Genomic DNA, 26919 nt, shown 5'->3' with positions numbered 1-26919 from the left:
CTTATTTGTACATACAATACATTAGCTTTTTAACATGTAAAACTACAGTATATACTTAGAAAAGGTTTATGAATCTCCTAGTTTGTTCTATATTAATATATCTTTCACTTAAAATGTAATTAGATCTTCATGAAAAAACTTAATAAGTAATGGTGATAACCTGATTAGATCTGTTAATAAAGACTTTGGAAACACATTTCATCAAATACTGTTTATTGCTAGTAAATGATAAAAACTTGAATGCTTCCAATAAGGAACAGTTGGATGTTTTTGTCCGTGTGCTGCAGCTGACCAACCTGACGGAAGTCCACGATCAGATCAGTGGCATGGCGCGCTGCCCCCACAACCCCCTGCACAACTCCACCGCTCTGATCACCTCCAGCGGCGAGCTGTACGCCGCCACAGCCATGGACTTCCCCGGGAGAGACCCTGCCATCTACCGCAGCCTGGGAGCTCTGCCTCCTCTCCGCACCGCGCAGTACAACTCCAAGTGGCTCAATGGTGAGGACGGGGTGGATTAATGGGTGGGGCACAGGGCGAGCTGAGGGAATGGGTGGGGCATGGGGAGGGGTGAGGGAATGGGTGGGGCATGAGGCAAGGGTGAGGGAATGGGTGAGGCACGGGGAGGGGTAATGGGTGGGGCGAGGACGAGACAAAGAGCCGGGCTGGAGGCGGGACAAGGGGCAGGATGAGGGCGGGGAGAAGGCAGGGCAGAAGGCAGGCTAGGCCAGGGGCAGGGCTAAGTCTGGGGCAGGGCTATGAGCACATGCTATCTCCTGGGACCTGTGGCTCGGAGAAATAGAGATGTTGCTCACTGTGAGAATTGTCAACGCTGAATTACGTTGAATAAGTCAGTAGGATGATGGAAAGAGAAAGTGGGAAAAGTATAGTGTCCCAGCTGTGGAGCCTCTTTGAGTATGACGTGGGGAGGGGAAAGAGTTTTCCAAGCCGTTAGGTGCATGTGGTTTAGTGTCCGATGGTCTACCAACACTCCTCTTTCTCTTCTTGAAGCTGTTTCAGTGGCTGTTGGATGAGATTCTGAACGTGAAAAAATAAACAATGCAATTATTGTGCACCCAAGCTCAAGTAAAACTAATTTGCATCCTCTTTAACAAATCCTTCGTAAGACCTGCGATATTACTTACTGCAATGTTTTTCTTGAGAATTTATATTTGTTTTCTTGTGGTTGATTAAAGAGGGCCTCCAGTGCTGGCTGAATAAATTAACTCATTTGTAACCTTTTTTATTTTCTAACAATGTAAAGAAAACCTAATTGGTTTACAGGCACAGCGGAGCAAGTGCAAAGTCAATACATACAGTAGCAGCATACAGCCTCTTATATACAGTACAGTGTATGTAATATCTTGAGCCTGTTAATTTTTTCTGTCATGTTTTGTATTGATCCAGGGATACTTTGCCACTTTAAATGCTTTTATGAATGCAGTGTTCTGGATTGATCATCTAAAACGTTTCTGTAATAGGTCTTGCGAGGCAGCAGTGTTTTAAGGCACTGAGGTTCCTTGTTGATGTTAATTGGAAAGACCTGAGGGGAACTTCGGTGTCCCCTATCAAGCCCACAAGACTCCAGTTCGCAGTTTTGCCAGTAGACCTTGAGTGAAACTTCACATTAGGTCAGATGGGTTGGTACAGGGCTTGTGTGAAATGTAAGGAAAATGCTCAGTGTTTTGATGTACTTTAAAATCTGAATTGAATTTTGGTGTATTTGCATTAAAATCCTCACCTTTCTTTATCTGCATGGAGAAAGGGGCAGTTAGGAACAGACAATTTTAAAGTTTTACTGACAGACTGAGCAGGTCCAATGAGTGTAAACACCATGGGTGCACAGAGGTATAAGGAGCACACCTTCACTGAGAGGAAATGATTTCAGCACTAAACCTCGAGGAGCAATGTAATAAATATGGTAATACCAGCACTGCTAGGATGGCTGCCTGCTCTTCTTTTTGTTTAATTTTGTTTTTTGTTTTTTTTCATTTTTGCTTCAGCATCATTTGAGTTCAGGCTATAACCTCGGACTTTCATTATCACGTGAATGCTTCCCGTTTTACTTGAAGAAAGGAAAGAACCCCCAGAGAGAACATTGCAGAACACAGTTATAATTCCACCAGTGTCCACAGAATAAAAGGGCTCTGCCGTAGCTGAATTGAGTCCTTAGGAGGTTTCTTCGTTATAACAGTAACGTGTTCAAGAGATGAATTTCATTTCTCTGATGAGGCAGATCAGCCTGCAGCTGGAATTGTACTTGTACTGGAATTCAAGATGAATACGGTGCACTTTTCAGCAGTCTGCCACATCGCCATGTAGGTGAGATTCAGAGACCAAACATTTAATAAATTTTAAATTATAGTGCCTACTGCAACCATAAAAACAACTCATGGTATGTAAAAAAACCCTCACAAAATCAATTTCAGTAAAGCCATGCACATGTTTTACAACCAGGAAATAACATGCAATCCTACTTTTTCAATATCCTTTTCAGTCTGAATTGCATTTGTCTCTGATTATTGAGAAGTAATTGGTGTTTGCACCTCTATAATTCTGCTTGGCTTCTGTTTGCAGTTAGTTGACTTGTGTAGAGTTGTGTTTCAGTGTGTGTAGTATCAAAGCTGGTACTGATGAACACCCCTTCCCGCTTGTGAAGACTGTGTACAAACGGCAAAACCCTCTGTGGTCTCCTCTTATCCCCAACTTTGTGTTTAGCAGGGTTAGTGTCTAAATTCAAACACCTGTTTGTACCCATAAAAGAGATGTTCAGAGGATGGAAATGTTGTTGGAATGTCCCTTCTAAACAGGAGATTAATGATCCTCATACCTCTCAGGCTGTCAGGCTGGCTGGCCCAGAAAGGGCCAATCGTGTGACTGAGGACTGGCATGTGGCTGTGATTTGTCAATAAGTCAGTGTGTATATTTGGAAGTCAGGGTGAATATTTGTACCATATGCTGCCACTGTCAAGAAAAACACCAGCGGGGCTCTGGCACTGCCCTGCATGGAACATGTTCTTTCACCCTTTACAGCTCTCTGTAGACATATCCCACTCTAGAGCGACTGCAGTGAAATGGTCTTTGTAGCATAATGCCAGAGGATTAGTGGTTTACTACAAAGAAGACCTTTTAAAACATCTGAGTAGTAAAATGAGTATTTGTGTGTATGTGGAGAGGTGTTTTTTTTCTCAGTGCTAATGCTCTTCAGAGGGGCTAAGTCTGACTTTTCACTTAATAATCTCTGTAGATCTCATATCGTTGCTATCACACTGGGCTGCTGGAGTTTGTTCCGACCTAGTTACTCAATTTAGTCAATTAAACCATATCTAACATATTTAAATATTATAATTTATAGTTAATTAAGTACAAGATCATACAAGGGACAGTTACATATAAAAGACAGAAGAACATCATAAGAAGTATTAGAGTAATGCAATTAATTAAAAATAGACCATCTACAGTATGTAACTGGGAGCTCAGGTGGGACCAACAGCAGTAGACACTAAGACCCAGAAACATCTAGGTCTGAGACCTTTGTCTTACTGTCTATCCACAGTGTAGCTGGATTATCTCACATCCTGCTCAGCATCTATACTTTAAAATTCCTTTATTTGTGCTGTAAAAAGGGAAAGTGAGACAATTTTTAGTGAAAAATAAAATCTGCCAAACATTAAAAGAAAATTGAATTAAATTTAAACTGAAAAAAGTATGTGCTACTGTCGTTTGGAAAAGGTTCAGTATTCTTTCTGTACTTATTGATTTTTCTTCATGTTGTTCAGAGGACTGTGTGAAAATAACATTTAAAACTTTAACTTTAAGAATGATCTTAGAAAGTTCTAGAATGACTAAAACAATAAACTATTGAGTTTAAATAGTAGAAATATACAATGAAAATCCAGTCAGAACAGTATTTATTTATAGGCTTTTACTTTTTTGTGTTGAGGATAGCAGACAGGTCTTGTGTAACCGTTTGTTTTGATACATTGTCTTCCTTGCAGAGCCCAACTTCGTGTCCTCTTACGATATCGGGAATTTCACCTATTTCTTCTTCCGGGAGAACGCGGTGGAGCACGACTGTGGGAAGACCATTTTCTCGCGGGCAGCGCGGGTGTGCAAGAACGACGTGGGGGGCCGCTTCCTGCTGGAGGACACCTGGACCACCTTCATGAAGGCGCGGCTGAACTGCTCACGGCCGGGAGAGATCCCCTTCTACTACAACGAGCTGCAGGGCACCTTCCTCCTGCCCGAGCTGGACCTCATCTACGGCATCTTCACCACTAATGTGTACGTGGGCTTACCTGCTTCTAGAAATGTATTTATGGAACAAGTAATAGGTTAATTCCATGCTGAAAAGAGAAGAAAGAAAACACAACATTGTGTTTTCTTTCTTCTCTTTTCAGCATGGAATAAACCTGTTGTTCCTTTGCAACCTACGTATGCCGATGCAGCTCCCCACCTGAAATGTATTTATGTATACTAAGGATTGCTGCACAATAAATTGATTTTCTTTGTGTTTATTTTTCGGGTGACTAAATCAACAGTGATGCGTCCATTGTCACCCTGCTATTCCGCTGTTCTTAATGGTATATAATATGACGTGTTGTTTATTGGTGATTATCATTTTCTCATAGGCATTAATCATCTCCCTGGACATTTCCCTAGACAAAGTGGCAGACAAGTTATTTGTTGAAGAATGGCTTTCTTAATCAAACCTCCTTGGAATCCTCTTTTTAAATTTTAAAAGGAAGATTACAGACTAAGTTGATCCATAAGAAAAGAAGGACTTCCAATGAAATTACATTCAATTGTAGATTTTTAAGATTCTTCACGTAGTGATGTGTGCTCCTATACAGTAAATGTAACTTTCTATGCACCTATTAGCCACATTACATTAAAATTGAATGAAGCATCTAAAATGAACCTTATGAAACACGTGTTGAGGACCTGACAGATGTGACAGGCAGGGCAAGATGGGGCTTGTAGGCACGTTCATGCAGCTGGTGGGGCCAGCAGGCTGTGCTGCACAGACTCTGCTGGGGAGAAGACGCCTGTATCTGCCGCCTGGGCCTGACCACGTTCTGTCTTCCAGGAACAGCATCGCCGCCTCAGCGGTCTGCGTCTTCAACCTCAGCGCCGTGACCCAGGCGTTCAGTGGCCCGTTCAAATTCCAGGAGAACTCCAGGTCCGCTTGGCTGCCCTACCCCAACCCCAACCCCGACTTCCAGGTACGTCTCCCCAGCTGCACGTTTTCAATGACGAGGTGCTGCCTATTGAAGGAGCTGCTGAGAATGTTTTGCGAATTCCTGACTGGGTGGAAAATTAGCTTTGCTTTCTTGTAGGGGATGATGTTTTGGAAACTGCATTGCAAAAGTAACAAGAAAGTGGTGGTTGTCTGATGAATTATATTTCTTTTCTAAACTTAAGTGATTCTATTTAGGAATGTGTGTTTTTTTACCTGATTGTGACCCTTACAGAAAGTCTTTGGAATATTTGCAATATTTATCAGACTTAAACCATTTTCTGGTGACCTTTGGATCTTGAAAACAAAATTGTTCATCTGACTCTTAGTGCTAAATCAGTTGACCATATTTAATAATATAGTAAGACAGCTGAAATATCTCACTCCCCCTGTTGTTCTGGGATGCATGCATTTTTTTCAGTTTGATAGTTTTGCTTCTTATTATTCATTAGTTTATTCGTTTTATTTTTTACACTCTTGCAAATAGAGCAGACCAAACATCTGAAGAGTATTGAGCAATTTAAATGACATAAAGAAAGAGAAGCTTCACTAATTACATCCATGCAGTACAATCAATGAATTTGGTGGTATTATCTATTTTCTGATTACCGTTTTCCTGTTATTTGTACTGTGATAACTTGAAATTAAACAGTTGGACTACTAACCTATCACCTGCAGCATTTGTCAAATTTTCTTTTACTGTCAGCTAACTATAGATTTTTCTACATATTTGTGTTATAGAAATTGTCTGTATCTGAAATCCTCTATGTACAGTAGTTATAAAATCTTAGTAGGTGCCCTTTGTGTATAGGTTGTCATGTAACTTTAACATTAGTAGCAGTAGTAGTACTTGCAGTCTTTGAACTCTTTGAACTTTCTAATTTAAGAGTACAGTAAAGGTAAAAAAAAACATTACATTGTATTTTAATTCTCTGTAGGACTGAGTGTTTCTTGCAAATACTGATAATCGCAGTTTGTGATCTGTGTAATTAATCTAATTATTGTGCTATTATTTCACTGAAATGTCAGTTGCTGGGAGTTTTCTATTGCTGTTTTTTTAGTGAAACATTAATTAATTATGGAATTATACACTTTATTGATCTGAGATAAGAAACCCACGGTTGAGGAAGTCTGATTTGTCTGTGCCACTGCTTTGTGTAGCAATGAGAGGGACGACCCACTATAAACTGCTGCCAGTGTCTGGATTGACCCTGTGCAGGCTAGTCAGGAGGTTTAATTCTCACCATGACCCACTGGAAACAGAAGAAGCTGGACCTGCTTCTCTTCGGTTCCTATCTGTACTCCTCTGCCTGTATCAGCAGGGATCGGGAGACAGTTTTGACAGCAGTCATGAAAATCTTAAATTAATCAGCCAAGGAGTGAAAGTGGGCACTCAAAGTGTTTCCGAGCAGGAAAAGAAAATAAAATTAAAAAAAAAAATTAAAATTAAACTCAACCATACTTCATCTAGGCTGTGCCAACATTTGTCAGTGTTCGGTCTGTCGGTGTTGTTCGGTTTCTGATTTATCCTATAACCACCAGTCCAGCATTTGACAACGTCTAAACAAAATCGACTACCCTGCTATTCTCAAGTACCGCTCTGATTTTATTAAATTCTGTTTTAATTCATCTGATGCATCCTTGATTACAGATGAAAAAAAAAACACCTGATACAAGCTCTTGTTGGGAAAAATATCAAATTAATTTCCCCTTTCCTTCACTCAAACTCAAATTAATATTTTTACTTTAATTTTAAAATGTGACATTACATTTACCGCGTGCATAGGGAAAAATAGAAACATTGTTTTAAGAAAATATATGCTGCTAGTTATTATTGATCTGAAGTGAAGACCATTTTTTTATTGCTAATTTCCAGAACAGCTAGTGAACATAAAGCTTTTGACAGTTGGTTAAGAGAACAAACGGCCTTGTCATGTTAATGGAAAGTATCCAATAACACATCCCAGCTACACAACTATTAAATAATTAAGATTGCAAATCATCACACGATGAAACAATAAGTGAGGAGCAAGATCTTACGCTTTGCAGTTATTCAAATATTGATGAGAGAATGAATGATTTCATCCACAGAAAATTGTTGATATGCGGAGGATTGCAGCATGTAGCTTCAATATAATATGGGTTTTGGAGTTAACTTTAACACTTCAATTTCAATCAATTTCAAAAGCTACCCAAGGAAATTACAGTTGACCTGAAAGACACAAACTGTTGTACTGTACGTGCTGCACCCCCCTTACATTTTAATGATAAACTGATATACTGATAACCATTATTGTAATCTACTTGAGATTTGTGTGTCTTTTCTGAAATAATAATCAATGGAATTCGTCTTAAACACTACCGTATATTGGGTTTTTTTCTGGCATTCCTTATTCAATGAAAATAATAACTTTGATTTAATGCTTTTAACTCTTTCGATCATAATAATAATAAACTTTATTTTATATAGCACCTTTAAAGGTGGCTTCTCAAAGCGCTTTACAGAATGATAACACCAATAAAAAAATACACAAGATATGCACAATGCGAATACACAGTTAGAGTAGACAGTAGATGGGGGTACTGAATACAGCAGGAGCAGAGAGGTAAAGAACGGAACTAGTTAAGTAAAGGCTCTTCTGAAGAAGAAGGTTTTGAGTCTGGATTTGAAGTTTAGAGAAGGATACTCTCTGATATCCTTGGGGAGAGAGTTCCAGAGCTTTGGGGCGCAACAGGAGAAGCCCCCATCACCCATAGAGTACAGACTTTATTGACACATCAATTTCCCTACGGGATCAATAAAGTCTTATCTATCTATCGGACAGGCTTGGGGGACAGATAGGAGACCAGCATTAGAAGAGCGAGGGCTGCAAGGTTGGAGAGTAGGGCGATGGTACTACTCATCAATTTCGGTTCTTCTGATCTGACAATCAGCTCTGAGTATAAGGAGAATCTGGGAGGTGATCCCATGCTTGAAGCTTCCCTTTCCAAGTAAGCGTGTTTTCTGCTCCTCGCGGAGCCACCGGAGGGCCAGGTGATGCAAGGACTAGCGTGGTACAAAGGCATCACCTCCGAGCGCTCCTGCTGGGTCAACACATCAGGGTGAACGCTGCAGACTGCTTCTGAGGACAGAGCCACCATTCAAAACATGCAAGACAGAGCTAGAGAACCCCACAACACTTTGAACTCACTCATAGCAGCCTACAGTGACTTAGAACACATCAGTTCTGAGGACACGATACCTGTGGTGTTGAAACCGCCATTCTACTCACCCAGGTCATGCCAAGAAGGAAAACGCAAAACAATTTTGTGTGTGTGTTGAACATTTATAGTACATAAAGCGACACCAATCATATCCAAAGTGATTTCAGTTACCAAAAAATACTCATTTTAAAGTGTAAAGGCTATTTACTCACCCAGATGCCTGAAGGATGGTGTTAGAGTCAGTCTAGGGAAAATGCAGTAGTACCACTCTGCAGTTCAAACAGTGCTCTTACACTGGCTAGGTGCTATTGTGGTTTAATTCTGCAAGCCCTCAAGCTTTGCCATCCTTTCTGCTTCAGGGATAATATAAAAAGATTTCTGTTGTCTCCAATCCAGTGGAGGGAGGTCATCAAATCGATGCACAGTTAAAGGCAGCTTTCCTTCGTTTACAAGACCGGCTTCAGAAAGCCTGGGAGTGAGGGAGTGAATGTGAGGAGGTGCCATTGTCCAGTCCTGTTTCAACAGCAGAGATGAAAGAAGGAGTTTGAATGGCCACTAAGTCAGGAGAAAATCCACTCTGGACTAACGGCTGTCACTCTCCACTCTACAGCCGATGATGGAGCTTGACGGAGAGTTAAAAGGGCTTTAGAGCAGTGTGTGGTATGGGAAAGGACTGTGTCAAAGTGCCTGGGAGCGCCCAGTACAATGTAAAATGAAGGTGCACTCCCATTCTATGACACCCACACCCCCAAAATATACACCCACTAGCACGTACTTTACAAGAAATATGAAAATATAATACTGTTGATACTCTATATATACAAATTACTGACGTAAAGAAGGAAATAATTCTGCCCGCATCTACTGTATTTGTTAAAGGAGCCAGAGACTTCCAGGCAACATAATTTGACCAATATAGTCTTGAGCTTAATTTTCCCTCTGCTTAGTTTTTTCAGGCGGTGTAAGGCAGAAATATTAAACAGTAGAAATATTAAAGGTCTATGCTTACTAAAAAGAATTGAATAAAGAATTCAACCTAGAGTTAGTTCCATGAAAAAGTATTCACCCCCTTTCACTTTTTGTGAATTTTAGCATATTTTCCCCACTGAATGTTGTCAGAGCTTCATGCGGGTCCTAATAATAATAATAATAATAATAATAATAATAATAATAATAATAATAAACTATACAGTAAATATATGAGCCTGGGTGAAGAAATAACACCAAATAGCACCAAAAACAGTCTTCCAACACCCAGTGTCCCTGTGGGAAAACATTAACAACCCCTTAGATTCAGTAACAGGTTGCAACATCTTTAGCTGCAATAACTACAACCAAACACTTCCTGTAATTGGTGATCAGTCACTCACATCGCTGTGTAGGAATTTTGTTTTGTTGATGAACTGCTTCAACTTAGTAACATTTGAGGATTTTAAGTCCCTCCTTACCCAGCACTCTTCCATTACATGCCATTTACTAAAGATCAATACTTCCTGAGTCATAGACTAAGAACTTCACCCATTGTACAGAAAGGCATGCCATGAAACCTATGCCCTCAGGCCGCAGAAGAGACGACCTGGTGCTAGGCGGGTCTCAAGACACCCGAACCCTTGATGCTGAGCCAGGAGCAAAGGGTGACCTGGAAATATATAGCCTCACACAAAGACACACCGGAAGGACAAGCAAAGCACAGGGAGACTAGGAACAGGACAGCATAGGAGCGCCCTCTAGACATAGAAGGCATGACACTGATATGACGAAGTGCGGTTGTTCTGAATCAGACACTGATTACGACACAGCTATTCAGCTGGTTCAATTAGTTGTTCAATTAGGCATCCCCTGCACTTCCCATTACAAAAATTAAAAAGATTCATTGAATAAAATCAATTAAAAATAAAATGAGAAATAAAACAATTTTAGTTACAGTTTCGGAACTCGTGACAGAGGTGTATGTGTATGAGGGTTTAGTGCTGAACAAAAATCTGTTTTCCTCTGCTCTGGAATTACAAAACTGTCACTCTTCTCTGTGCACAGCTTGTATGGCAAAACTCTTCAAATAAATTCTTTGCTCTCATTCGGCTTTGCACCCTTAGGCTGTAATAGATAATAAAAAGTGGTTTTCACTGTTGTCTATTGGCACAACACAGAATTACTCTTAACATCTTAAATATAATATATAGACCTTTAATAATGATTTATTTAAAACAAAAACATATTGGAAAAATCTCTTATTCACACATACTTGTCACAGTTAATTCAGATGACATTTTCCTGTAGGCCCAGATAAATAACGCAGTATTGTGGCCCCTGACTCCTGTGCATATTCTTTTTCGGCAATAATCATGTAATATCTGCAAATTCAAGAGTAATGAAATATTATGTGGCATTACATCAGAGTTTATTTTTCTTTAGAATATCAGACAGTTACATGATGCAATTAAAATCAATAGATGCCTGACACTGTTACCTAGGAAATAAACTCCTGGCTGTCTGCAGTGTGAGGTTAGAATGAGAGACCGTGCTGTGATAAGAAACCTGCCATCAGACTTGCCTCTGAAAGATGAGACTTCCAGGAAGGAAGAGCACGATTTGCAATGGTCACTCCTGAGCTGCTGCCTCTGATGTTAATTGAGATTTATCTGTAATTGCAGGATTAAATGTTTTCAAAGATCTGTGCTTGGCTATCTTTAGTGAAAAGCCTGACAGTGAGAAGCGAGCACTGATTTACAGCATCAAGGTGCAGCTCATTACACTTTGGGTAAAAAAAAACCAAATCTGAGTAAAGCAGAGTAAGGCATCAAGATAAAAGGAGCAAAGCACTGAAAACATGGAAGGTATGATGCTGCAAGGGTACTGCACTTTATAATGGCTTAGCAGGTTTATTAAAACTGCTTATAAGATGGAAAAGAGAAGAAGCCGATCCAGACTGGAGACTCCCAGGAATTCCAGAAGGGCAAAGACTGGGGTTTCTGTCGGTCACAGCTGCAGCTCAGTGACACAAGTTAGACACTGTATATTTTTGAAATATTCTGTTTTTGAACACGTGTGTTAGGAAATAATGACTGGTTAATTAAAATTATGAGATGAGAGGACTTCTCTTTGTCATGTACTTTTCATGGCATTAGACAGCCTTCCGCAGAGTAGGAGTCCCCTGTGCGTCATGATGCAGAGATTCTCTCTGGGAGCTGCAGAAGACTGGTGCCTCATCATTCTTCCTAAGATCTCCTGGTTCATTTTTCTGTAGAATATTGTTTTATTTTTTTTAAACAAACCAACCGTAACATCAGCTTGATTAAGAACCTGACAACTGCAGCTACAGAGCCAGGCTCAGGATGGGCAGGGAGTCCGTGTCTGAGCCCTGCTTCAAAAGTGCATGAGATAACCCCGAAGACCCCACCCAAACCTCCTCATCTCATGACAGGGGGGTTTATTTTTCGCTCCAGTGTGGCACTATAGACTTCGGATCGAACGGGAACCTGACGGAGAGGAACCTGCAGGATGCGCAGAAGTTCATTCTGATGCACGAGGTGGTGCAGCCAGCGGCTCCCGTCCCCTACTTCATGGAGGACAACGTCCGCTTCTCACACATCGTGGTGGATGTGGTGCAGGGCAAGGACATGCTGTTCCACATCGTCTACCTCGCTACAGGTGACCGGTCCTTTCTAAATCAGTTTACCATGATGCGGCTGTCCTTCTCAGTGAATTTACTTTGATGCAAGTGCCTGTTTTTTGTCATTCAGAAACAACTTAACAATAAATACAGGCTCATTAAGAATGAAATTATATGTGGCTGCAGACATTTCATTAATAAATTGGAAATATGACTTCCTGATTAATTTTGATTCCACTGAAACACAAAATATTTTAAGCCAAATATTTCATCATAGGTTTTAAAGGGTTTGTTTCTGGATGCAGTTTTCCAAAGACTGATCTGCTTTGTGATACTGCATTAGCGGTAATGGAGCCAGGATTTGAATTTCAAGCTGATTGAACATTTGATCGCTATCGGTGATAACAGTTTTTCTGCTTGTTCCAAAATAATGTTCATGTTTGTTCCAAAAGAAATGGGATTTGTAAAACAGACTGTGATGAAAGAGTGTTTCTAAATTTAAGAACTAGCAAATTAACAGATCTGAAGTGGAACCTGACCAATGAAGATCTCTCCAAAGGTAACCATTCAGTATATTTGTAATTTTTACAATACATCTAGCTGCCGAACATCTGTGTGTATGTAAACAGGTGAGTCAGTAACATTAGTTCAAACCCCTGTTTAAATCATTTGTTTATTAGAGCAAACTGAGTTCATTGTGGTCCCTTAAATCTATCCTGTGTTGGCAGGCCTTTTGTGTTTACCATTTGATTAAATTACATACATATGCAAAGGACAAATTTTTAAAGAGCAGAGAAGGAACATCCCACACAAGCCTTTGACAGATTTGGTTTCTTACCTATCACAACATTTCTGCAGACATACAGTGCCTTGCGAAAGTATTCGGCCCCCTTGAACTTTTCAACCTTTTGCCACATTTCAGGCTTCAAACATAAAGATATAAATTTTTTATTTTATGTGAAGAATCACCAACAAGTGGGACACAATTGTGAAGTGGAACGAAATCTATTGGATTTTTGAAACTTTTTTAACTAATAAAAAAATGAAAAGTGGGGCGTGCAAAATTATTCGGCCCCTTTACTTTCAGTGCAGCAAACTCACTCCAGAAGTTCAGCGAGGATCTCTGAATGATCCAATGTTGTCCTAAATGACTGATGGTGATAAATAGAATCCACCTGTGTGTAATCAAGTCTCTGTATAAATGCACCTGCTCTGTGATAGTCTCAAGGTTCTGTTGAAAGCGCAGAGAGCATCATGAAGACCAAGGAACACACCAGGCAGGTCCGTAATACTGTTGTGGAGAAGTTTAAAGCCGGATTTGGATACAAAAAGATTTCCCAAGCTTCAAACATCCCAAGGAGCACTGTGCAAGCGATCATCTTGAAATGGAAGGAGTATCAGACCACTGCAAATCTACCAAGACCTGGCCGTCCCTCTAAACTTTCAGCTCAGACAAGGAGAAGACTGATCAGAGATGCAGCCAAGAGGCCCATGATCACTCTGGATGAACTGCAGAGAACTACAGCTGAGGTGGGAGAGTCTGTCCATAGGACAACAATCAGTCTTACACTGCACAAATCTGGCCTTTATGGAAGAGTGGCAAGAAGAAAGCCATTTCTCAAAGATATCCATAAAAAGTCTCGTCTAAAGTTTGCCACAAGCCACCTGGGAGACACCCCAAACATGTGGAAGAAGGTGCTCTGGTCAGATGAAACCAAAATCGAACTTTTTGGCCACAATGCAAAACGATATGTTTGGCGTAAAAGCAACACAGCTCATCACCCTCAACACACCATCCCCACTGTCAAACATGGTGGTGGCAGCATCATGGTTTGGGCCTGCTTTTCTTCAGCAGGGACAGGGAAGATGGTTAAAATTGAGGGGAAGATGGATGCAGCCAAATACAGGACCATTCTGGATGAAAACCTGTTGGAGTCTGCAAAAGACCTGAAACTGGGACGGAGATTTATCTTCCAACAAGACAATGATCCCAAACATACAGCAAAATCTACAAAGGAATGGTTCACAAATAAACGTATCCAGGTGTTTGAATGGCCAAGTCAAAGTCCAGACCTGAATCCAATCGAGAATCTGTGGAAAGAGCTGAAAACTGCTGTTCACAAACGCTCTCCATCCAACCTCACTGAGCTCGAGCTGTTTTGCAAGGAAGAATGGGCAAGAATTTCAGTCTCTCGATGTGCAAAACTGATAGAGACATACCCCAAGCGACTTGCAGCTGTAATCGCAGCAAAAGGTGGCTCTACAAAGTATTAACGCAAGGGGGCCGAATAATTTTGCACGCCCCACTTTTCATTTTTTTATTAGTTAAAAAAGTTTCAAAAATCCAATAGATTTCGTTCCACTTCACAATTGTGTCCCACTTGTTGGTGATTCTTCACATAAAATAAAAAATGTATATCTTTATGTTTGAAGCCTGAAATGTGGCAAAAGGTTGAAAAGTTCAAGGGGGCCGAATACTTTCGCAAGGCACTGTAACAGAATAATTTAATGTGAATCAACTACAAAACATGAGAGCTTTCTTCTCTGACAGAAACGTAATCTCTACAAAAGGGCATGTGCCTTCCATATGTATGGCAATCCTTTTTCAAACTCTTCTTGCTCCCTGTTGCTGTAACCTGCCCGGTTTGTAAACAGCATGGGATTGCAGTCAGTCACCTGTCAGTAGCAGACAGGAAAGTAATGAGAAGCAGACTCTGTTTTCCACACCAGAACGGCAGGAAGTAAGTAGGATCTTGGGTAGCTAATGCCAGCGGCGAACACGAACTTGCTATATCTGTCCGTGGTTGTTATTCTGGGTTTCAGAGCCTGTTTTAGATTTCTTCTTTGACATTATCATCATCATGGAAGTTATGTGTTTCATTGTTTAGACTATAAAATCAATGCACCATAAACTACAACCATTTGTGTTAATTTCAGAAAGCTAACCAGACTCTAATAAAAAAGTGCAGTTGTGAAAATTAAAAATCACTTGCTGACCAAGCTCAGTGGAAGCAATTAATGTTTATACTGGCTTATTGCATTAAAAGGAAAATCTGACTCAAACCTTTAACATTCCAGCATTTTCAAAGGCCTGAAGCATGATAATTAGCACATTTATTTATGCATCAAGCTATATGGAACTGTTGGAGGCCAGTAAATTCTGTTTAAAAAATCATTATACCTGAAAATGTAATTATGAAAAATAATTACTTTCCTTTTTGCTGCATTTTAGATTAATACTCTTCATTATGTATGTGTATGTGCAATGTATGTATTACGTTATGCTACATACACAGTGTTATAGCCGCATGCTATACTGCTGCTGTAGGCTTGTTGCTGCTAACAAAATCACCTGTGCCATTACAGAATCACAAGTCCCTGCACACTTGAGACAATGTTTGTACAGGAATGCTAGTAGTAAGAGAGAAGCAGTTATTAAAAATCTTTACTGCTAAAAATGTGCTTAAAGTTTGCTAGTAAGCAATCAGAAATCTGAAGCATTCTAGAAGTTTTTGGTACCATATTATTTGAGGCAAAACCATCCCAGCATTTTAAGAACAAGATCCTATGTCCACAGTGGCACAGAGGGCAGGGGCATCATGATCAGGCAGGTTTCTCTGTGCTTGTCCGCTGAGTGTTGGAGCAAAACATCTCATTCTCTGGACAACGTCTGTCCCATTCAGGGCGCCTTCAAACAACACAACAGCAACCAGGTGATCTTCATTACTCAAGCGGGACTTTGTGTCTTCTGCTATTCGTGCATTAATTTAAATCATGTCTTTCAGAATGGGTGTTTAAACAGGCTCACTTTGGAAATTTTAACTCAATTAACACCAGAAAACCAGATATTATTGCTAAATCGCATGGTCTAAGCTCAATATTTGGAACAATACTGTCAGTGTGTATTCTTATGCTGTAAGCATATTTTATATACACACAAACACAATGGCTTCCTGCTTGTCTGACCAATGACAGCATGAAGGCAGACATAGAAAAAAAGTGGATAATCGTCTGCTGATGTAAATTCCCTAGTAGTAGGCTTCCTTTAATGTTTTATCTGCAAATGAAAGCATAAATTACCTCCACACACACAATTTTCAAAGCAGTTCTGTGCAAACCGAATTTGACACTGAAATAGGTCTTTGCACGCAGCATCTTGATTGAAATTTTGTAAAAGTACTAATTCTAGAAGTGGCTGTTTACCAGCCAGAAACACCTCCAAGTGTTCTGCAGGTAACCCGGCTGCAAGCATGACTGCAGGTTTTTGTGCACAGGGCTCTTGATTGATGGTGACTGTGTGGTGACAAAGTGTCCCACTCGGCCTCCCTATTCCTTTATATTAGCAATAGGCGTCCTTGTGAAGCCTGGAGCCTGCCTATCACTGTTTATCTTATTGAGGCCTACCAACGTGAAATTAGATGTCCTTTGATACTAATGGGATCTGGGAAAGGAGGTCTGGAATTATGTTGCAGATATTGGCCCCAAAGGGCATTACTAAGAGTTTCTACCGGTGTGAAGGTACATTTATTCTTTCATTGATATGTTACCGAGTTTCAGCATTTTTTATGTACATGGACTGATAATGACTCACTTTTTCAATGGCAGTGGCACTCTAATAATAGGAAATTGTATTTGAATTGGCCTCAGGTATGCCTTCACTCTAGCCATGGTAAGACTACTTGGGGCCTGGAACCTAGTACATTAAAACCTAATGATGGTTATAGATATTGAGGTACTTTAGCTATTTTAAGTAGATTATCTTCCAAAAAGTGAACAGGCACAAAATACAAGGACTCTTTATTTTCAGAACTCTTTCTATTCTGAATTATAATCACCAGGGTTCAATTTAAAAAAGATATAATAGAATGCTTAATTTAAGTAAAGATGCAAAAATAGACCGTTTACATCAACATACCTTTATGGATTCATAAAAGCTATAGAAGAATGTAAGCACACTCTAAATAATTTTTCCGGTGGGTAATACTTTTAATTTCTGTATTTTATCGTTGTTGTTTTTCTCTGACCTTTCAGTTAAGCATGGACTGCAGTGTTTCTAGGAATGGTTAATTGTACAGCCTCTGTTTATTTTTGAAAGCTCAGTAGCAAATCGATGTTTCAGTCTGCCTACTAGTAAATGGCAAAGTGTGTCGTGGTCCATCAGGGGAGGCTGTGCTTCTCAGATGTGCCTTTTTATCAGAGCCTCACATCAGAGCTCGTTTTTCTCTGTCTGCCTGAGAAACGTTTTCAATGTCCTTGCTTTTTGTTTATCTTGCCAGACTACGGAACAATCAAGAAAGTGCTCTCTCCCATGAACCAGTCAAGCAGCAGCTGTTTGCTGGACGAAATCGAACTTTTCCCCCCCAGCAAGAGGCAGCCAATCCGAAGCCTCCTGATTCTGCACAGTCGGAGTGTTCTGTTTGTGGGCCTCAGGGACCGGGTGGTGAAGATCCCACTGATGCGCTGCAGCATCCACAGGACACAGGAGTAAGCGGACCTGACCTGCTCGCGCATGCCTTCCGACAACTGATTCACGACCAGGAGCCTCACATTCGCATCACAGAGCCTCCGATACCGAACCAGCAACACAAATCAGTGAAGGGAGATTCTGCTGTTTAGGAGAAGATATTCGCTGATCCAGTCCAGATTTAGATATAGATCTAATTAATATGTATTTTTAAAATATTAATGATCAAATCCATAATAGCAATGCTAATCAAAATACTTTCCAAGTCTGTATTTTGTATCTGTGATATGCAGGCAGCCACTTGCACTTTCCAGAAACGTGCTCATCAAGTGAGGAGATTAAAAGATGAGCTCCACAGTCTGTAGTTTTCCATTTAACTTGTGATCCCCTGATCAAGGCGTTGAAAGATGGTGAAATCTGTGAGATGGTGGTCTTTCAAAGCTTTTCAGTTGTCACAGCGATCGGGCACAAGGATGCACTGTATTCAACCCTGAAACTCAGTTTATGAACCCACTGTGGCAAATGTAAATATGGCAGAAAAAAATGTAAATAGCGTATTCAGAAGACAGCAGTTCCTCGAACACAGTGGAGAGGCTGGTAATGTGAGATCAGAGATTGTAATTTCTGACAGTACGATAGATGAAAATACAAGACATGACTGAATAAAACGATGCTTTTGTGCATTTTGTTGTGCAGGAGAGTCAAGCAATTTCACATTGTAGCCTGTAGCAAATGCAATATATTTGCATTGCAGAAACAGTGACATTTGTCATATTTACTGCAGGGCCCTGAAGCTTCATCATAAAGAGCACCAGTGTCGCCTCTTTCCTCTACTGTGTGGGCACAGGATATGTGTCTCAGCTTGCAGTCAGATATAAAGTGTGTAAAAGCTTGTAAAAGGTTAGCCAAATTGAGCTTTATGAGACGATTCTCGTTTCCTAGGTGTTTAAATAATGAAATGACCTTTCCATTAGTGAACTTGAGGGGTAGGCCTGGGTACCAATCTGATTCAGTACGTGAAAAGGAATGTGTTGCTCAGGACACTCTCGTCCTCTTTAACCTTCTCTCACCATGGAAGATAAAGGGCAAAAGTGTTCATTGGAACAGGATCAAGAGCACTGGAGCCCATGTAATTTGCTTATTGTCAGAATGCTGCTGCATTTCTGCCATGTTTATATTAACACAGACGGGCCCTAATCCTCTGTCACAGAACATCATATGTCCGAGGCGGGAGGATCAGGGGCGTTTGCAACAAAAACAGAACGTGAAACAAAATGCGTGCCTTGTGCATTTCTGAAGTAGGGTGTTGGTTTTAACATGCTCGAGTTCACACTTAAATATTCTCACCGTTTTAACTACTGCACAAATATAACAGCTGTAAATTTGTCGTTTTAAACTGTCGACTGAATTACTAGTATTATTGCAAGCCAACTGTGCTCACTTCATTGGCATGGTGATTTTGTATTGTCTGTGATGAGAAAAAGTAATGAGATTTCAAAAAACAGGTAGAGTGGTGCATGTGGACTCTCTATTAGTTAAAACCTTATTGAACTGTTGTTGTGAAGAGACAGCTAAGTCATAATCTGCCTTGTCCCCAGACCTAACCAACCTCTTCCTGTCGTATGGCAGCTTGATTGACCTTATCTATAATTGAGAAAAGTTCAGCACCTTTAACCTCAGAAATATAGCATGTAGTTAATGTTATACTCCTTACAGAGTATAACTCCTTATAGACAAAGCAGTGTACCTCATAGAAAGGTTCTGCAGGAGTGCTATGAATTTTGCAGACTGCAGAGGTATTCACTCATCTTTGTCAGAAAATGTCCAGCTCTCTTGATTAATAACCTTTATTAAGGATGGATGGTGGGGCCACTGCACATGGCTAAAGTTGAAATCGAAGTGGCTAAGCAACACCTTCAGGGTGAATTTTTATATTTGAAAGAGGCTGCTGAGCAGAGGCCTGTAAGGTGAAAGTGTAGAATTGTCTTTTTTTTTGGCCCTTGTCTGTTTTGAATCAGAATAAAAGTCAAGCCACAATGATTGGTTATGCTAGTTCTCAGAGACTCTGCGTCATTAAAAATGAGAAATAATGGCAGGTAATTAAATAACACAGCTCAGAATTCTGGATCTTAGCAGCAGTAGAAGGGCAATTCGTGAATTATTTAAGAGGAGGTCTAGCCAACTAGATATTTGACAGCTTTATGAAAATGTATTTGTAAGGCAGGTACGTTCTAAGCCTATCAATGAACTTTTGAGGGTCGTCTACCTTTGACAATCTTTTAACTCAGTTAACATGTGGCCTGCCCATCACATACAGTAAGCTATGTACTGTAAATTCAATGCATCTCTTGTGCCGAAAGCCAGTTCATGCTGCTTGGTGTCATACATGCCATTCAGCTGAGCAGTTATCATCTACTGTAAGAGCTTGATCGGAAATGCCACTGCAAAGCTGGGCTCTGGCGCTTTTCCATGAGGGCCTCTCTGTGTGCCTGCAGGGCCTGCGTGGGGGCCAGAGACCCGTACTGCGGCTGGGACCTGGTGCTGAAGAGGTGCACAGCCCTGGAGGAGAGCCTCAGCATGAGCCAGTGGGAGCAGAGCATCACCGAGTGTCCTGTAAGTGCCCTCAGACACTAAAGTCACTTAATTTTGTAAAAAAAGCATCTTTTTTATTTACATACAAAACTAAAAAAAACATGGAGAGAGTGGGAGCTCAAACGGAAGGAAAAGGAATCTGATTAAAGAGCTGAAAGTGCGCCTGACTGTTCTGTGGAACAGTTTTGCGCTCTGGCATAATCTAATCTTTCTGTACCTCTTTCCGCAACTCACTCTGGGTCTGTGAGGTATCCAGTGTCTTGGGAACTGGTACAAAACCCGGTCCTTTGCTGGGCAGGGTTATAGTGAAAGAGAGGTTAGAGGGTCTGACAGAATGGGAGTGAGTGCTTTCTAGCCTTTACTTTGTGGTAGAAAGTTAAGTTTTTGGGACACTGGAACTTGTATGTCACCAATAGAGCTTGGGATTTAGAGTCCTGATGGTAATAAAATGAAGATACTGGGGAGCTGCTTACTGCAGAGAATTGTTTGTTTCTCTGACTGTACAGTCAGAAAGTGTAAGCCAAAGAATTGGTTTTCTGGACAAATGGTTGAAAAAGAATGAATATGTAATTATCAAGTGCTGAAAAATATAGTAGAAATCTGTGCTGATGAAGCAGTGAAAATGGCAAAGGAGAAACCCAGACAAAACAGCAGCATAGCTCAGTTTACTGGAAAGTCTTGTGTGGGCTTTTATTGACAAACAAGGAACTGCTGCAGCTGCTTCCAGGGGTGGAAACTAAGCACGTTTCAAGCAATCGTTCCTTGGAGTAAGCACTGCAGAAAGTACTGCAAGAGATGTGACAAAAGAATCGAGAGAAGACAGAAGACAGAGAGAAGACTTGAAGGTTCTATCCCAACAGGATAAGACAGTAAGCATTTTATAAAGACTACAAAGGAGTTTCTGCAAAGGGGAAGATCCCAGTCATAAACTGGCCATCTCAGTCCTTAGACCTGTATCCCATTGAGATACTATAAATCTGGGCATGCAGAAACTACTATACAGGTACCCACTTTTAATAAAGCATTTTTTTAAATCTTCCTTAATGTGTGTAATATACAGTATTATTATCCTCTGATCTACAGCATGTACCGAAGAACAGTGAAAATGAAAAGTGGTTACATGCGTACTCTATATTTTAAAAAAGAGTAGTGATTTTCATGATTCTAGAAAAAAAGTTATTTTGCTTAATTACATCCAACTGTAAGATTTGTATAACAATGGCTTCAAGGTGTAAAAAATAGATCTTGGTAGACCTTGTATATTCCTTGATTTTTCTGTGGCTAAACATTCTATAGGCCACTTGGCATCATCAAGCCCTGCACATCTGTAGCTTCAACACTGACAGCAGTCTGGCCAGTTCTAATACACATGTGATTGATTTCTCTTCCCCTCGGTGCTTATTGGAAAGTCAGACAGTAGCTGTTTCAGGTCTGCTGATCAGAGTACAGAGCTGTTAGGCAACATCATAATTTGTTGATGATAATGTGGGAATCAACGTAAGACCCATACCTCCTTCTCAAACAAGACAAGCCCCCCCTTTGTGAGTTGAGAATGTTAACGACTTCAGAGAATAAGTAAGAGCAAATAAAATCTGACTTCTTGCGCTTTCTGCAGAGGCCTTTGCTGTGTGTTGCTCACCAGGGGATGCAGTAGTTTTACAAGCATGTTTTCAAAGTGTGACCTGTCTCCCCCCGAGACAGCATTCATGCTGTAGCTTGTCTGCCAGGGAGAGTGAGGCAATAATAATAATAATAAACTTTATTTTATATAGCGCCTTTAAAGGTGGCTTCTCAAAGCGCTTTACAGGATGACAATAACAATAAATAAGAAGACTACAACAATAAATAAGAAAATTTCACAAGACAGGACACAATTATAATTACAGCAATACAACAATAACAATAGAGGAGACCGTGGAAGATGGTATTAAGAAGAGCAGAGGGGTGAAGAATGGAACCAGTTAAGTAAAGGCTTTTCTGAAAAGGAGGGTTTTGAGTCTGGATTTGAAGGAGTTTAGAGAAGGTGACTCTCTAATATCCTTGGGCAAGGAGTTCCAGAGCTTGGGGGCATAGCAGGAGAAGGCCCTGTCGCCCATACAATGTAGACGGGCTTGGGGGACAGTAAGGAGGGCAGAATTTGAAGAGCGGAGGTTGCGAGGTGGGGAGTAGGGCGATAAAAGTTCAGACAGGTATTGAGGTGCCAAGCCATGTAAAGCCTTGTAGGTGAGCATGAGGATTTTAAAGTCTACGCGGAATTTGACCGGAAGCCAGTGCAAGGACTCCAGGATAGGAGTAATGTGAACACTTGCACTAGATCTGGTCAGGATTCTGGCTGCTGAATTTTGGACATACTGCAGCTTGTTCAGAGTAGATTTAGATACCCCAGGGAGCAGAGCATTGCAGTAGTCAATTCGAGAGAATACAAATATGTTGATCAGCTTTTCAGCCACAGTTAATGATAGCATAGGGCGTAGTCATGCTTATTGGTACCCCCCATCAACTTCGCAAAGCCAGTCCTGTAACCCTGTCTGTAGATGGCTCTGTACTTGAGCTCCAATCAAAATTGAAAAACCTTGGGGTTATATTCGATTCTGGCTTAACATTCGACCCACATGTACAGCATACTGTCAAAACATCTTTTTTTCACCTTAGAAATATCGCAAGACTACGCCCTATGCTATCATTAACTGTGGCTGAAAAGCTGATCAACATATTTGTATTCTCTCGAATTGACTACTGCAATGCTCTGCTCCCTGGGGTATCTAAATCTACTCTGAACAAGCTGCAGTATGTCCAAAATTCAGCAGCCAGAATCCTGACCAGATCTAGTGCAAGTGTTCACATTACTCCTATCCTGGAGTCCTTGCACTGGCTTCCGGTCAAATTCCGCGTAGACTTTAAAATCCTCATGCTCACCTACAAGGCTTTACATGGCTTGGCACCTCAATACCTGTCTGAACTTTTATCGCCCTACTCCCCACCTCGCAACCTCCGCTCTTCAAATTCTGCCCTCCTTACTGTCCCCCAAGCCCGTCTACATTGTATGGGCGACAGGGCCTTCTCCTGCTATGCCCCCAAGCTCTGGAACTCCTTGCCCAAGGATATTAGAGAGTCACCTTCTCTAAACTCCTTCAAATCCAGACTCAAAACCCTCCTTTTCAGAAAAGCCTTTACTTAACTGGTTCCATTCTTCACCCCTCTGCTCTTCTTAATACCATCTTCCACGGTCTCCTCTATTGTTATTGTTGTATTGCTGTAATTATAATTGTGTCCTGTCTTGTGAAATTTTTCTTATTTATTGTTGTAGTCTTCTTATTTATTGTTATTGTCATCCTGTAAAGCGCTTTGAGAAGCCACCTTTAAAGGCGCTATATAAAATAAAGTTTATTATTATTATTATTATTATTATAGTCTTGCGATATTTCTAAGGTGAAAAAAAGATGTTTTGACAGTATGCTGTACATGTGGGTCGAATGTTAAGCCAGAATCGAATATAACCCCAAGGTTTTTCAATTTTGATTGGAGCTCAAGTACAGAGCCATCTACAGACAGGGTTACAGGACTGGCTTTACGAAGTTGATGGGGGGTACCAATAAGCATGACTTCAGTCTTGTCACAGTTAAGATGAAGGAAGTTTTGAGTCATCCAAATTTTTATGTCAGAGGCAGCTCTGAATCAGAGTGATGCAGTGATTCAGAATTCAAGAGCCCGACTATGTTCTGAAAAACAAACATAAAATGAGCCTGGATGCTCAGGTGAAGAGCAAACAACCAGAAGAAACGTGAAAATTATTATCTTGAGTGTCTTGTGCTATTCTCCTTTTGTCAGCAAAGTATCATGGAATTTATTTTCTAGGTCAGTTAGCACATACAGTACAGTGTACCAGTCCTGCTAATGATGTGCTGTGGATTCTGGATCCTAGGTGGATTAGCTATGCACACAGCTGATAAAGACATTACAACACACACCACACAGTCAAAGGTCTGAAGGAGTAATTCTGAAACTTTTCTTCTGTTTTTACCCTGTGTAGGTTTTCAAAGTTAAAATACACTAATGAATTAGGTTGCCAGACAAGAACTTCCCTTGAGGAGAAAACCTTTTGTAAAGACTTTGAATTAAACCTCTTACTCTATCACTGTATTTCTGCAACCAATTTAAAAAAAAGGTTTGAAATGCAATTTATTTTCCTTGTCTTTGAACTCCAAAGGTATATTTTAAGTCCAAAAACGTTCTCCATCTTTAAAGTGTAATGTGTAATTCTACAGTGGTTAGCATGCATGGTGGTAGAAAATAAGCAGGAATTTTCCTTCTGTAGTGAAAATCATTTGACATGAAAGGAGGCACAGCAGCTCCACGAAGCATGAAGCCTGATGGGAATGAGCACTGCATTTAAATGGGCAAGTTCAACTGCCCAGGACGTTTTGCCAAAACCTGGCACTGCTCCGTGGCACAGGACAGGGGAGCTGAGTAACAGGACAGGGGAGCTGAGTAACAGGACAGGGGAATCGAGACAGGGGATCTGAGTAACAGGACAGGGGAGCTGAGTAACAGGACAGGGGAATCAAGTTACAGGACATGGGAATCGAGTAACAGGACAGGGGAATCAAGTAACAGGACAGGGGAGCTGAGTAACAGGACAGGGGAGTTGAGTAACAGGACAGGGGAGCTGAGTAACAGGACAAGGGAATCGAGTAACAGGACAGGGGAATCGAGTAACAGGACATGGGAATCGAGTAACAGGACAGGGGAATCGAGTAACAGGACAGGGGAATCGAGTAACAGGACAGGGGAGCTGAGTAACAGGACAGGGGACTTGAGTAACAGGACAGGGGAATCGAGTAACAGGACAGGGGAGCTGAGTAACAGGACAGGGGACTCGAGTAACAGGACAGGGGAATCGAGTAACAGGACAGGGAAGCTGAGTAACAGGACAGGGGAGCCGAGTAACTGGACAGGGGAGCCGAGTAACAGGACAGGGGAGCTGAGTAACAGGACTGGGGAGCTGAGTAACAGGACAGGGGAGCTGAGTACTGGCCTGTGACACAGGACAGGGGAGCTACTGTGGACTAAAAGGACCATCAATAGCTGCTGGGTGATTTGGGAGATCAGGATGGCCAAAAGTGCACTTTATTTTACCGAACGTGCTGAGAAAGCATTACACAGGCTAACACTGGGGGTCTGAAGAATATCATATTGTGTCAGGAGTCGAGGTCGGGTCTGGAAAGATGCACTAACTAGCACTGAAGTGGCAAATATGAGGTAGTGCTGCTCAGGCACTACTTCAGGTGAAATAATTGGAATACTCCTTAGATTGGTCACATCAAGATCAATATATGTATCATGATCAATACATCAATTGATAAATTGACTCACTTGCCTACTCATAAAAGCCAAAATCCATACATTGCACCAGGCAAGATGGGACTTTCTTTTAATACACTACAAGTCATTTCCTGCATGCAATAGATTTGATATTCTCTTCTAATTCTGTTAAATTTTCTGTTTTTAAACTAAACTATATGAAATAAAAGAAATTTCAGCTCAGAACTGCAAACCTGTAAGTACTACTGTAAATCTCGAATAGTAGCAATAAGGATAAAAAAGGGTTTTGCACGTTTTAAATATGCTTTTTTAACAATGTACTGTGAGTGTCAATGTTCTCTATCTTCTTAGGGATTTCAATTTTCCTTTTTTCATCATGCTTAAGTAACTCTGTATTTGCCGTGCATACTTTACCTGCCATCCCATTATCTAAGCACAAAGCCAATTATAGCATATCAAAATGATCACTGATGACAGGAAAAAAGTGTGGAAAAGCTGCCTATTTTATTAATAGTTACAATTTGTTTCACGTTCACTCTTTCCAGATAACACTCTTCCTTAATGAAGTGTCCCTGCTTCTGCGTCTTAATTGAGGGTGATGACAGGGTTCAATTACTGATGTGAAGGGACATCATATGAGTGCAGTTTCATCTCATTGTAGACCAGAGAGGAATTATCAGGGGTTGTTTTCACAGACTCTCATTGTTTCTAATGATGCCTGTTGATGGACAAACACGTTGGAGGGAAGCTGTTTAATTGGTTTCTTGTAGAGATATTATACAGGGCCAGTATGCTGTTGTAGTTCTGATGCATGTTATTGTATAGAAAGACAGAAATAACTTTGAGTTGCTTTTGAAAATCTTTATCACCACATTATTAGTGCACAGTAGTTTCAATTCATTGTTAATAGTGTTCTCTTGGCTTATTTACATTTAAAATAAAATCTACTTCACTTTCTAAAAGCATTGTAGCAGTAATTATTATTTATCACATGATAAATGAACTGAACATAAAACATTTTTTTGTCAAACACACTTTCCTTTACACAACATTAATGAGATACATAAATTCAAACTACACCTGCAACACACTGTATTCAGCATATAAAAAATAAAGGTTCATTCCACACTGAAAAGTAGGAAAAATAAACAATATTTCTGCTGTTGAGGCTGCTTCGGGTGTGAGGGAGAGAGAGGACGGTAGCAGAAATATAAAACACAGGAGGCAGAAAAACAAAGCAGGTGAGATAGGGTGTCCAAAAGAGAGATTTGGGGAAGAGGTGTGAAAAGCTGAAATCTGTAAATAAACGGAGAGGATTTAAACAGAAATTAGCCTGCTGTTAAGGGAAGGAGGAGGTGTGATTTATATTTATATTATTATATAAGGATAATCTTTAGCTGTTTTGGGGGAGTAGCAGTCCTGAAAATCCTGTAAAACAGTGCAAGGTCAGTGAAGTGCTGTCCAGGAGAGGTGAAATGGAGAACTATC

General features: G+C 40.6%; 1 protein-coding gene across 2 annotated transcripts in view; it reads left to right on the top strand.

Moving 5' to 3' along the window:
• The window catches only part of sema5a (sema domain, seven thrombospondin repeats (type 1 and type 1-like), transmembrane domain (TM) and short cytoplasmic domain, (semaphorin) 5A), a 129030-nt gene that overhangs the window by 69241 nt on the left and 32870 nt on the right, over positions 1–26919 (top strand). For both annotated transcript variants that reach the window (XR_015941040.1, XM_088644233.1), the window contains exons 7-12: positions 288–501; positions 3999–4284; positions 5090–5225; positions 11887–12091; positions 17330–17537; positions 20013–20130. Coding sequence is in view for 1 of the 2 variants with exons in the window: in XM_088644233.1 (XP_088500359.1) it covers positions 288–501; positions 3999–4284; positions 5090–5225; positions 11887–12091; positions 17330–17537; positions 20013–20130 (1167 nt within the window). In the remaining variant the exon portion in view is untranslated. The remainder of the gene's footprint in view (positions 1–287; positions 502–3998; positions 4285–5089; positions 5226–11886; positions 12092–17329; positions 17538–20012; positions 20131–26919) is intronic.

This window comes from Lepisosteus platostomus, chromosome 8 (assembly GCF_059453375.1).
Source record: "Lepisosteus platostomus isolate fLepPlt1 chromosome 8, fLepPlt1.hap1, whole genome shotgun sequence".
In the NCBI taxonomy this organism is placed as follows: Eukaryota; Metazoa; Chordata; class Actinopteri; order Semionotiformes; family Lepisosteidae; genus Lepisosteus; species Lepisosteus platostomus.
Note: the sequence above shows the minus strand (reverse complement) of the source record. Positions and strands in the feature narration are given on the sequence as shown.